This window comes from Lipophrys pholis (genome assembly GCF_963383615.2).
Source record: "Lipophrys pholis genome assembly, chromosome: 9".
NCBI lineage: Eukaryota > Metazoa > Chordata > Actinopteri > Blenniiformes > Blenniidae > Lipophrys > Lipophrys pholis.
This window is the reverse complement of record NC_137639.1, coordinates 13,406,542-13,419,091: the sequence shown is the minus strand read 5'-3', so window position 1 is coordinate 13,419,091 and position 12,550 is coordinate 13,406,542. Positions and strand designations below refer to the sequence as shown.

The 12,550-nt window shown below is 40.9% G+C and overlaps 1 protein-coding gene across 1 annotated transcript; it reads right to left on the bottom strand.

Annotated features, from left to right (window-relative positions):
• Positions 1-537: 537 nt before the first annotated feature.
• irx1a (iroquois homeobox 1a) lies at positions 538-4,700 on the bottom strand. The gene is made up of 4 exons (XM_080470636.1): positions 4,173-4,700; positions 1,801-2,893; positions 1,460-1,535; positions 538-638 (listed from the first exon to the last, which is right to left on the bottom strand). Exons 1-4 carry the CDS (start codon positions 4,413-4,415, stop codon positions 563-565), a joined length of 1,488 nt encoding a protein of 495 aa, XP_080326762.1. The 5' UTR covers positions 4,416-4,700; the 3' UTR covers positions 538-562.
• Positions 4,701-12,550: the final 7,850 nt, after the last annotated feature.

The following is a 12,550-nucleotide window of genomic DNA, read 5'->3' as shown; positions in this document are numbered from 1 at the left end:
AAAAACAAACGTTTAAATATTCAAACACATTTCATAATAATAATAATAATAATAATAATAATAATAATAATAATAATAACAACAATAAGAATACGAATAAAGAAAATGAATGTAGCCTCTTGAGCTTGGATTTTCTCTATAATTTCATTTAGTTTATTAGGCAAAATATACGATCTGGACAAATTCCTTCAACGTTTCCTATTTACAAATTTAAATCACTTGGTATTTACATTTAAAGAAATGACACCAAAAACACAAGATAGAGACAAAAAATAATTATAATAATAATATAATAATAATAAAGTAAAAAGCCTACCAAAATGTCCCAGCCTGTCTGGGCAATATGGAAAGAGAGAGTAACATTATAGGCGCGATTATAGGCTACACAACAATAGAGGAAGTAATCCATCCATCCACAGGATATTACCAAATTACGCCATTTGTTCTGTACCGACTGAATGCTACGCTGCATTATTATTTGTCATTGTCCTTTTTTAGGGGAGTCTTTTTATTTCGATTTCTTTTTCTTTTTTTTTTCAAGCATGAAAAAAGAATGTCTTGATCAAGCCGAGGAGAGGGCAGTGAGGACTCGTTGCGTGGCGTCTTGTGGACTCCTGGCGCTGGAAGGCAGAGAGGATCTGGATAAAGAATAATACAGAAAGGTAGATAAATACCCCCGCCGTGTTTGGACAGCGGGTTCCAATATGCATCTCAAGTGTCTAGCTGAACAGATTTGATTAGGAACAGACTGCAGGCCTTTTTCGCCCCCATTTCTTTTATGATTTAAAAAGAAAAGATAAATAAATCCACACCGTTAAAATGTATTACTACATTTAAAAAAAATAAAAAAATAAAAAATTAGGAGGGGGGTGGTATTGGCAATAGTTCGAATTGGACAACAGCTTGTTGGAGGATGGTTTTGTAGTACTTGAAACAGAGGTAAACTTTTTTTTTTTCTGTGAGTAAGAGCGCTCCCCTGGGCTCCGGGTCTCCCAGGGGTCTTTAGGGAAAGCACACAGCCCAGACAGAGCCCGTTTTACTCGGTGACTTGATAAGTAGCCACACTCTCCCCAGAGGGGAGGAATTAAAGGGGGTGTGGGATTGAAGTCAAGACCCCTGTCACCCGCAAAGCACACTGTATTTCAAGTTACCCTGGCTTATTTTTGTTTGTTGTTATATTATTAAATCACAGTATTCAAAACAACATAGAACTGCAACACATTAACTAAGTTTATTTGCAGGAATTTGCCTGAGCTTATTTTATTCCCTGTCGTTTGCTGGGTGACTTTATTTTCTCCTCTAGAAAATCTCACATTCACGCCTAATTAGATAAATATATATTTTATACTTCCAGTGATGCAACATAAACTTTTGTTTTTAATTGAGTATTTTATTTGAATTGCTTCACCAAACTCGAGAACAACACAATGGCAACAAAAATAAAAAAGACTGGTCTCACCTGTCATGGATGGGTCGAAAGGAAGATTTCAGGATCTGCGTTGGAGGTGAATCAGACCTTACACCGTTTTCATGGTCTGAAAAAAAAAAATCAAATATATGTGTCAGTGGTGGCATGTTGAACCAGTTATATTTTTTTTGTAATCAAAAATAAATTGAATGTTGTTGGGTTTTGTTTTTTTTTTATGTTCCGTGCATGTTGTGGACATGGATGTGCAATTTACGCACGCGTGGCCACATTGTTTGATAATATAGTTATGAAAAATAAATACTGAAAACCGTAAATTCCGGTTATGTGCAAGTAAAAATGTGCTGAAGTGTGTGCATGTGGGCTCCTCGTACCCATGTGCTTGGGACTGAGCGTCTCTGGTGGGGCCTTGCTGTCGTTGCTGAGCGCTGCTGAAGCGACCACCGGTGAAACCACCACCGACGTCGGCTGCTGCTGCTGTTGCTGGGACGGTAAGTGGTGGTTGTGGTGGTGATGCTGGTTTACTCCCAGAAACGATCTCACATTCAGAAGGGAGTTCTGGCCCAGGAAAGCCCCATTTGTCCAGTTGTGGAACTTTCCAATCTGGCATGTGTACAGTCCATGGCTGGAGAGGAAGGCCGGGTGCGTCTGGATCTGGTGGTGGGGCGCTGAGGGGTGAGTGGTGGCCCCCGGGCCACAGGGGGACGTAGGTTTCTGCGAGGAACTGTCGGGACTCGTTGCGGTCTCTGCTAAAGACCATATTTTGGGCTTATTGTTAGACGGGAGAGGAAAGCTCCCGGGTCTGTCCGGCGACAGAACTCGTGTGGTGTTGTTCGTGCTGCCGTCCGAGGGGTCCTTACTCCCTGGAAGCACTGAAATCGCGCTCTTAGATTTCTCAAAGGCCTCGTGGGCCTGCAGGGCGAAGGCCCGTCGTTTCTCCAAGCTGTCCAAGTCCCCAGGCGCGCCGATGCCTCCCCTGTGGTCCCTGCTGCCCTCCGTCGATTTATCGTCGTCGTCCTCGTTGCTCTGATCCCCATCGTTATCGTCGATTTTGTCTATATCTATGCTCTCCAAATCAATCTCCTCCTCGTCTTCGTTCTTCTCTGCCTCGTCGCCGCTGCCGAACAAGTTCCCGTCCTCCTCGCCCTCTTTGCTCCTGCCTCCCCAGGTCACCTTGTTCTCCTTCTTCAGCCGCCTCCTGGCGTTGGCGAACCAGGTGGAGACCTGCGTCAGCGTCATCTTGGTGATGATGGCCAGCATGATCTTCTCGCCTTTTGTCGGGTATGGATTCTTCCTGTGCTCGTTGAGCCAGGCTTTCAGGGTGCTGGTGCTCTCCCGGGTAGCGTTCTTGGGCCTGGCCGGGTCACCATACTGAAACTGGCCGTATGGGTAGAAGGCGGGGGACGTGTGCGCTGCGAAGCTGGCAGGATGGACACCAGGACTGTCTTTGAGCTCATACTGGGATCCCTAAACAATAAATAAATACATCTTAGTAGTTGCATGTGTATTATACACTAGTTGCACTGCAAATGTTACAGTTTAAGCATTGTTGCACTTAATTCCAAATCTACTTCAGCAAGTGAAAAAGTGGGAATATGTCGTCCCCCCCCCCCCCCCCTCTCCCCCCCACCACCCCCCGCGCCCCCATTAAAAACATTCAAGAGTTACAGTTGCACCTGACTCAGAGCTTTCCACAAATAAGCTTCTCAACTTGCAGCATGCCATATGCCAGGCCCGCGGCACCTGCGACGGCGCAGCTCCACTCTGCGACCTTTTATTAGCAAATATTTTTCATCCACCGTCACGATTCAAAGTAACGAGCAGAGAGAAAGTTTTGTGTCGAGGCACATGGCGCACGTAGACTGACAGCTTTAAGGTGCGCCTGCCAAAACTCTTCTACACACTCTGACAAACAAGTTGGAAGGCCTGGGTTAAGTTTTTTTTTTTTTTTCTTTCTTTTTTAACTCGCAGTGCCACACAGTAACACTTTATGCCAATTGTAATCCCACGAGAGGCTGTTTCATTTTTCTTTGAATGCACCTCTCGATTGGGACGATCATTTCAAGCTCGTATTTTGGAGAAGGGTTCTTGTTTTGAAGCTCAGGCTCCGCTTTGGCCGTGTATGGGCCGGCTGCATACATTAGCCAACACATTAACACCTTCCTGTTAATTATTCTCACCAGGTGTGTGCTTCTCGGCCCACAAATCTTTGACAGATTTTCATGGAGACAAACCCGCTGTCCTCTTGCATTTGAAACCAAAAACAGAGAGCTCTCTCTTCCTCCATGGTTCATTTCTTTTTGTCTGTCATGTCAGAATATTCTTATTTTCTGAGAATAATTATAGAAACAATTCGAAGGCTGAGCACAACTTTTTTTCCCCCCCTCCCCTGCTCGCTGATACTCCCAGGCCTGTTTTCTAGTCCATTCATTATTATTCTTCGCATTATCCAGCAGCAGTAGACACATGAATAGTCTTCAATTTTGTTTTTATTTCAAAAAGATAATTTAGATGTCTATTCTGTAGTCTTCGTTCTCTGATCAAACTTTTCAATTTGCAGCCAAGCAAAATAGACGAGCCAAACTCGATCAATTGTATGGATTTCCTTCGCAAAGTCGCACAGGCGCTTGTATTAATTGGTCGAGCCCGACTTTATGAAGCCTTTGTTATTTGTTCTCCTCCAACGAGAAACGCGAAGCCACAATAATCGCCCGCACACGGCCAAGAGAGAAACATTAATTCTTACCATTTGTGAAAAAAGAGCCAAGTCCGCGCTGGTGTACGGTAAGAAAGCGCTGTAGTTGTGTGCGTACGGGTTGGCGTACATGCCCAACACGGACGTGACGGCCGCCGCGGTGGCGGACGGACTTCCCCCGATTTCCGTGCTCCCTCCCCGGGACGAAGGCGTAAGCACTCCCGGTCTCTCGCTCCCGTACACCGCCTGGGAGGCACTTAAGTACTGCGGGTAGCCTAGCTGGGGGAAAGACATCTCCACCGCCGAACTGTCGCACAGCACTGAGGTCCGACAAACTGTGCGCAAATAATAACAATAATAATAAAAAAAAAAAAAGTATGCAAGGGAGGGGGAAAAAAAGAAAGGGAAAAAAAAAAAAGGAGCCCAACGGAGCAAAGGCAAGTGTTTCAAGCCAAAGTCGCAGATACTATAGACATGCAGCGGTGTGCAATCAAAACAAACCGCTCTGAAATCTCGGCTTCCCCTCTTTTCTCGCGCAAAAAGTCCGCTGGATGTGATCTGATCAACAATTGCGCTCCGACTGACGCGCCTGGCCCTGAGGTCTCCAGGCTGATCTCTCAGATACAATTTGAAGTTGATGCTTTGATTGGCATCCCCTACTTGAGCCTGCAAGCTCCTCCTAGTTTGGAGCAATGTGGATAATGTGAATAAAGAGTGAGCACATTGGCTGGGGCCTCTCTCTCTCTCTCTCTCTCTCTCTCTCTCTCTCTCTCTCTCTCTCTCTCTCTCTCTCTCTCTCTCTCTCTCCCTCTCCCTCTCTTTCTCCCTCCATCCCTCGCTCTCTCTCCCTCCGTGTTTGGACTTATTGTATGTTAAATGTTCAAGCATTAGAGTCCATTCACCGAAGGCTTTGATTGTTGTATGACAACCTGTCTACACGATTTTACAGCTGTCCGACACAGGGGGAAGTAAACCCGTCAGAAGAAGGAACTTACTTTGAATAGATTAAAATTGTAATTAAATAGAAAAAAAAAAAAAAAAAAAAACACCTCACAGATGAAATAGTATTTGGTAACGCTGACTATACTTTTGCGGTTTTTAATTTAAACTTCATATGCGCTTTCTTTCTGTCTTTCTTTCTTTCTTTCTTTCTTTCTTTCTTTCTCTCAATATTTTACAGTTTTATGCTTGCGAATAAGACACGATTTTCTTAATCGCGACACACTTTAGAATTAATATTTTAATCAGATAAATAAATACACATATTATCGCATCTAAGCAATACATTGATTTAATTAAAAAAAAATATATATATATATAAAAGTTGTTCGAAAAACATTTCTCGACTTTACCCAAAACAGTTAACCCAATGCAAATTAGTCGGTGTTATTTATTAATCACGTCTTTTTTTTATTGTCTTTGATTCGTTCATAAAGGTTTAATCAGCCAAATTCTTTCTCCCTCCCCCCATGCTCTGTCTCCGCTCTCTCTCTCGCTCGCTCGCTCTCTCTCTCTCTCTCTCTCTCTCTCACACACACACACACACACACACACACACACACACACACACACACACACACACACACACACACACACACACACACACACACACCACTGCTCTATCCGAGTGTGTGTGTGGACTTACACCAGATTGTTGTTGTCTTTTGTAACAACACAGCCACTTCACGTTTCCTTGCTTTGGGTGAAAAGGAGTGAGAGGGGAAAAAAAGGCGATGGACACCAGCCTGCAGGTCGCTTCACGCGCCGCGTATTTTCAAACATATTCAATTTAAATGAGCACTAACAGTTTAAATGACTCAACTTCTGAAAAAGTGAGTGCGATGGCTCAAAAAAATATATGCTTTTTATTGCAACGGTGACTTTTTCCATTTTGAAACAATGGGATTTACATTTTAAACAATTTTGTATACTCTGTCAACTGATTGGGAATTAAAAAAAACCAAACATAAAAACAGTTAAAGTAATTTTGGTCAGCTCTTTTTGAGCTACTTATCCAATTTCCAGCTCCCAATAAGAACCAGGTCGGGTACTAACCTCTGCGTAAAAAGCTGTCCACTTCTGACACGGCCATGTGGTTCGCGGGAGGAGGTGCTCATATTTTAACAGTTTTATTTGATTTGATTCTCATATCACCCACCTCCCGAGTCAAAGGGGGTATTCTGTAGATCGAGATTTAATGCCTTAACGACTGAAGCCCAAGAAGTCAGTAGATTTTGATCTGCACCAGATGGCTCCGAGTGGATATTGCCGAGCGCCGAGGATCTGTTAAAAATATCTGAGGGGCACTGATGGTAATCTGGGTAACACATCAGAAAGGAGGGGAGGAATGGCAATTGTGATAACCTGCTGGAAATGTGTGCAGGGGGCTAAATGTGAAGGCTGTGGTGGGCTGGCGGAGGGATGGCAGAGAGGAACGAGGCTGGAAATAACGCAAAATTGAAACGGAAGGAGCGAGACAAATAAAAAAGTAATACATCAATATTAACGGCAGTAATGTTTTGCAAAGCATGCACGAGTGATATAATACTTTATAGATTAAATTGGGATTTTGTTATAAATGTTTGGGGTTTTTTTCCAGAGGAGAAAAAAAAAAGTATAATAAATGTGTAAACAATGACACGTGTTGAGGAGCAATAAACTGTTAACTGATTTATTGAGTCTTGTTAAACTCTTATTACCACAACGAGCTCTTCACGCTCAACCAAGTGAGAGAGATCAAGAAAGAAGGAGCACGGGGGGGAAAAAATTAATAATGAAATTAACAATAAAAAACTTTGTTCCGGATCTTCTCGTCGTCTGTATCCTTCTTGAAACTCCTCCACCTCTCGTTTACTTTCAGGGCTGCGCTTCAAACCAGTTAAACCATCTGGATCGTCGCTTCCTGTTGTACGCGCACGATCCCCGCGCGCACGCACGTGCATACGTACGCACTGCCGTAATGATTTTTTTATTATTTTTTTTATCTTTCTAAAGCTCTCCCCATTAAAAAAAAAAAAAAAAGATAAAAATCCTCAGGCTTCTATCAGATAGTTTTATCATGTAAATCTACAGGAGGCTCTTCATAAGCTGTTATGCCTTAATGGCCACATTCTAATAAGTCACTCAGGTGGTCCACAAGTGCTTTTATTTCAAATTTCCCTCTTCCAATTTTATATTTGCACTTTTTTTTTTTTTTTTTGCCATACCACTATCCCTTTTGTAGAAAATATGTTTTATGCATATCCATTTAAAATTCCTAAGAACTGCCAAATATACTTTTCATTTGTACATTGACGTAAAATCTACTCTTAAGTAAAAAAAATAAATCACTCACTGCGACTGTTGCCTACAAAAACTTAAAGGCATCAAAGAATCAGACTCTCTCTCTCTCTCTCTCTCTCTCTCTCTCTCTCTCTCTCTCTCTCTCTCTCTCTCTCTCTCTCTCTCTCTCTCTCTCTCTCTCTCTCTCTCTCTCTCTCATCCAATCATAATTCATGTTGTAAGCAGTGCACCTACTGTACATTTGAGATTAGATCCCCCACTTATCTAAACAGAACAACATATTGGCAAAAGAAAATTACCCTCCTTTAATGCTTTAGTATATAAACAAGTGGACATATTTTTCTATGTAAACAGATACGGAGACAATGTGGTTCATTAAATTCGTGTGTGTGGCTGTGATCAATCTAATTTGGACATTTTTGGAAGCAAATGACAACAGCTGATATTGTTCTTAAATAACATATGTTTGCATAAAAAAATTATATATATTTTTTTAATGAACTTTTCACTCGGAATACTTAATGTATAGAGTTTATTTAACTTGCAAGTCACTTGGACATTTAACTTGTGAAATTAGAGCGTGGCGTTATGAGGGCATAGTCATGTCACAATAATATCCCACTCAATTTAATAAAAATGGGCCGTATGTGTGCTCGGACTTTGGAGGACTGAGGCCAATAGGCAGACCTGAACGACTCCAGTAGAAGTCAAAGAGAGTGAACCTGCATTACAATAACATCGGTTATGTTGACAGTTGGCTACCACCGCAGAGGTCAAGGGTGTCTCTGTGAACTAATAACTATGGTGAAAGATACTCCTTTCCTGCCTCTGGGAGTGCCAAAGTTGAGAAAAGGTTAAGAATCTGCAGAATGTTCCTTTTGTGCTTTCCTCGCAGATTATCAAATTAAGCGTTGAAACCAAAACTCCTTTTACCCCTGAAGAGAAAAGATTAGATGAGTATCAATAATATTAATGGATCGCCGCAGTGTTAGGCGTCTTCCTTTTAATATTGTGTACAAGCTTGTACACGCACTCATGCACTGGTTGGAGTAGACTCCCTGAACTGCGTCAGAGCGACTGAAGTATTCAGCTGTGGTTTAGAGTCGGAGGACCACTGGTGTTACTGTGAGACATTTGATACATAGACAACTGCACCACACCTATACGTAAGGAAACTAGGAATTTCCTGGATAATAAAATAGGTCTATTCTGGGTTTAAGAAGGTCAAGACATTATGCACTTGACAGCTAAACAGTTGGAGGGATGATACGACTCAATTGTGACAAAACGATGAGCTTCTGGGCTTGAATTCTTGCCAGGTTAAAAGAGCTTTGCACTACTTATATCTATTACTCTTTGTGCAAGTTCAGTCCTGTAAGAAATGCTCACATCTATTGATGTGTGAAATTAGCAAATATTTCGATAGACTTGCATTGGGATGGTTTTCATAGATCTCCTAAGGCTAACAGTCGAGGCTTCAGCAAGGATACTTTGAATCTTTTTGAAATGTCACACAAATTGTGTGACATTTTTATGATGTCAACAGCTTGGGACACATCCTCTTTACATTTACTCTGACCTCTGGTGGCCAAAGTGATTATGACAGTAACAAAGGAGTAAGTCAAATAACATCAAATCAAATGTCAAGGGACAACGCGATACTAAACTCTGAACCCTTTGTGTCTGACTACATACACAAGTCAGTGCAGTTCGCTGCTGTAATATACATGATGTAATGTGCATCATGGATACAATACAGCTTATGCTGGCTACAGTTTGAAACCAATTCTTCATATTTTTCTAAAGTTAACCACATAAAGTTGGTGGTGAAATCTACGCAATTTATGTATTTTGCACAACTTTTCAAAAGACTTTTCCTCAAATGTACAGACATCAGTTTTTGGAAGAAAAATATTTCCAGACGTCAAAATGTGGGACGGGCTTCCTCTGGGGGGATGCTAGAGAGCCTGTGAGGGTCATGGGGACTTCATTTCCTATCATGATTTATCGGTTTGATTTTGGAAAATAAATAATATAATAGATAAGTTTAAGTAGATGGTAATGCTTTTATGAAAATAACTTTTATCATAGGATAGATTAACCAATAACAAAAATAATTGAATAAGTGTTTGTACCAAACTATAGTGGAACAGTTATAACAGTTGCAGACTATAAATATATGACAACCTATGGACAGCATCGAATTAGCTTATATAAAAAGAGTAATATTATTGTCTATTGATCCCAAGTTCAGAATAATATCTTGCCTTTAACCAAAAGTTGCTGTTTTGTGTGAGACAAAGCTTTAGATTTGTATTTCAAACAGCAGGACTGACTTTAATATTCCTATTAAATCAAGACTTCATGTTCTGTGGCCTCCCGAACATAAATATATATATATAAAAAAACAAAAACATTTACTATACTTGACTTGCTATAAAATGTGTTTTTAACTGTGTTGTAGCAGACATTGTACTGATATGCGTAGCGGCAACATTTTGTGACTTCGCCAGGCACGTTAAACACAATCCCTTCCTCATTATGTTGATTAAAAGCCTTGTCCGTATAGGTGTATTTCATGGCGCACACTTCCAGCGGCTTATCTTGTCCCGTTATTCAACAATGATGGGCGACCGCGGCAAGAACAATTCCACCGCCGCCGCTGCTCAAGGTGTAATAAATTTATACCGAAACAAGCGTAAACACTAAGAGGAGAGGGTGTTAGTTCATAATGATCAAGCATTGTCATGATTAAGTATTTCCTTCAAATAAAACCCACTCACTACTGCATGGAGACAAAGTTGTAGTGAAAACACGGTATCCTCATTATTGTTGACAAGTTTCTTTTAACTCATACTGGCTTTTAACCACATACCATAAAAAAAAAAGACAACAGGCAAGGATCTGACTCCTTTCCTCCCAAGGGTATTCCCAGGGGTAGGTAATGAACGGGTGGGCCCGGATTCTGATGTGGTTAGGGGCCAAGGGGAAAGAAATGTGAGAAGGGGTGTTAATTGTTTTGGCTCTTTGCTGGGGAAACATATCAACATTAGATCTAATGGAGGTTAAAGACTCTCATTGCCATAGGGGCCGGAGCTAATGAATAGCTAAAGCTAGCCAAGACGAGAGTGAACGAGTGAGGGATGGAGTGAGAGAGCAGTAAGGAGAGGAGGTAGCGTTTACTTTAGAACGGTTTTAACGGCATTGGACTGAGCGTTTCACGATCCTGCTGGAACGAACGTGACGAACACGAAGACCTTCTGGGAGTGTGTGTACATATATGTATAATACATATATCTCTAAAGTGATACAGCTTTAATCACCTGTGAATATGTGGACCGGCTGTCGTCAAACCTGTTGCACTTACATTCATAAATATTATACAGCACACTTTTGATCACAAGAGCAAAGACGGCGCAAGCTAATTAACCAATTTGGCAATTCAGAAAATAATTCCATTACTTGGTATTTAACTTCTTCATGAATAATAAATCAAATTGTCGTGAGCCAACAGGCTGTAAGCTCCCCGTCTATATGTGCATATCAGCAAAATTCAGTTGCAGATGTATGCTAAGTACAGCAAATGTGTAAGATGTACAGACACACACACACACACACACACACACACACACACACACACACACACACACACACACACACACACACACACACACACACACACACACACACACACACACACACACACACACAAAAAGACTTTGGACAAAGAGAGAAGTGATATCAAAGTCCTTGTTTTGTCCCACATATAATTTTATGCAAAATCTGAATAGGAGAGACTCAAACATTGGTTTGACACACTAGATTGAAAATATTCATAAGAGTTAGTCTCTCATTTCAGATGTTTATTTGCTGCCTCAGAAATGATGAAAAAATTGGGAGCATGCAAATCTGCTTTCAGATGATACAATTCCCACGTTTATTTATGAACAGAGTTAATTGAATTTTAGGGAACGGCCTTCTTGGGGATTTTTTATTTTTTTTTAATTCCTTTTACACTGAAGTATTCTTTTGAAATTACATCCTTTGATAGTGGTGTAAAGGATAGACTTATAGATAAAATGATCAACAGACAGCATGACAAATGGAATTTTAATGAGGCTGTTCCTTTCATCTGTTATCATGTTGTGCTGCTTTTCTCTTTGGTGTGTCTTTGTTCTAACTATTGATAGTAGTTGAAACCTGCTGTTTTTATGTTGCTGGACATGCTCCCCAGGACGCCTCGGCCTCTCACTCTAAACTACACTACTATCACCTTGATCACAGATCAGACTGACTCTGGTTCAGTTGCTGTGGGGTTTAACTTCCTGGAGTGTTTATTGGGTTCTAAATGCATAAGTCTGGAAAAACTGGAAATGAAAAAAAGTCACACACTTCAGATATTGCTGTCGAATGTAATTGCTGACCTAAAATAGACATTTTGTTTTGCAGTTTGTTGCAGGAAGTTTGGAGTAAAAGTGTAAAAGTTGTTTTTTTCCTTAGGAAAAAAAAAAAAAATAGAGCAAGTTAATATTTATAATTTTCCAGTTTCATACAAATAACATACCTCCCCAAAAATAGTTTCAGTTGATTTTTATTGACATACATGGGAGCAGAAACTGCAGTTAAGATTGGAAATCTATGTCGTGATTGCACCGCAGAAGGCTAACCGTTTAAGTCACCCTATAACCTTGAGTGTTATAAGGTCACGGAAAGAAACAGCAGTCTGCCAAACTCACTTACGTAGTAATGAGTTATATACACCGCTGATCTGGGGCAGAGTTAGCAGTGGTTAAGTGAAAACACCTGATCAAAAAAGGATTTTAGTTAGTCCACAGACTATTGAAGTAACGGATCATAGGCTCTTTTGTTTGAAATTGAACAAACTAAACATTGTGGGGGGAAAAGAGTTGCTTCGTCGATGACTTATGTGCTAAAAGTACATCTGGAGACTAAATTATATACTTATGGAAGGTCTGTTTATTTCCTTTGACATACTACAGCGTCTGTGATGAGCATTTGTAGGATGGGCAAACTGACACGTTTTTTTTCAAGAGTACATGGAATCTTGTTTTTTACATTCTAAGCACTTAATGTCGAAATGTACTTTGCACTGTACAAGCAGCCGGTTATTGCATCATTACTGGTCG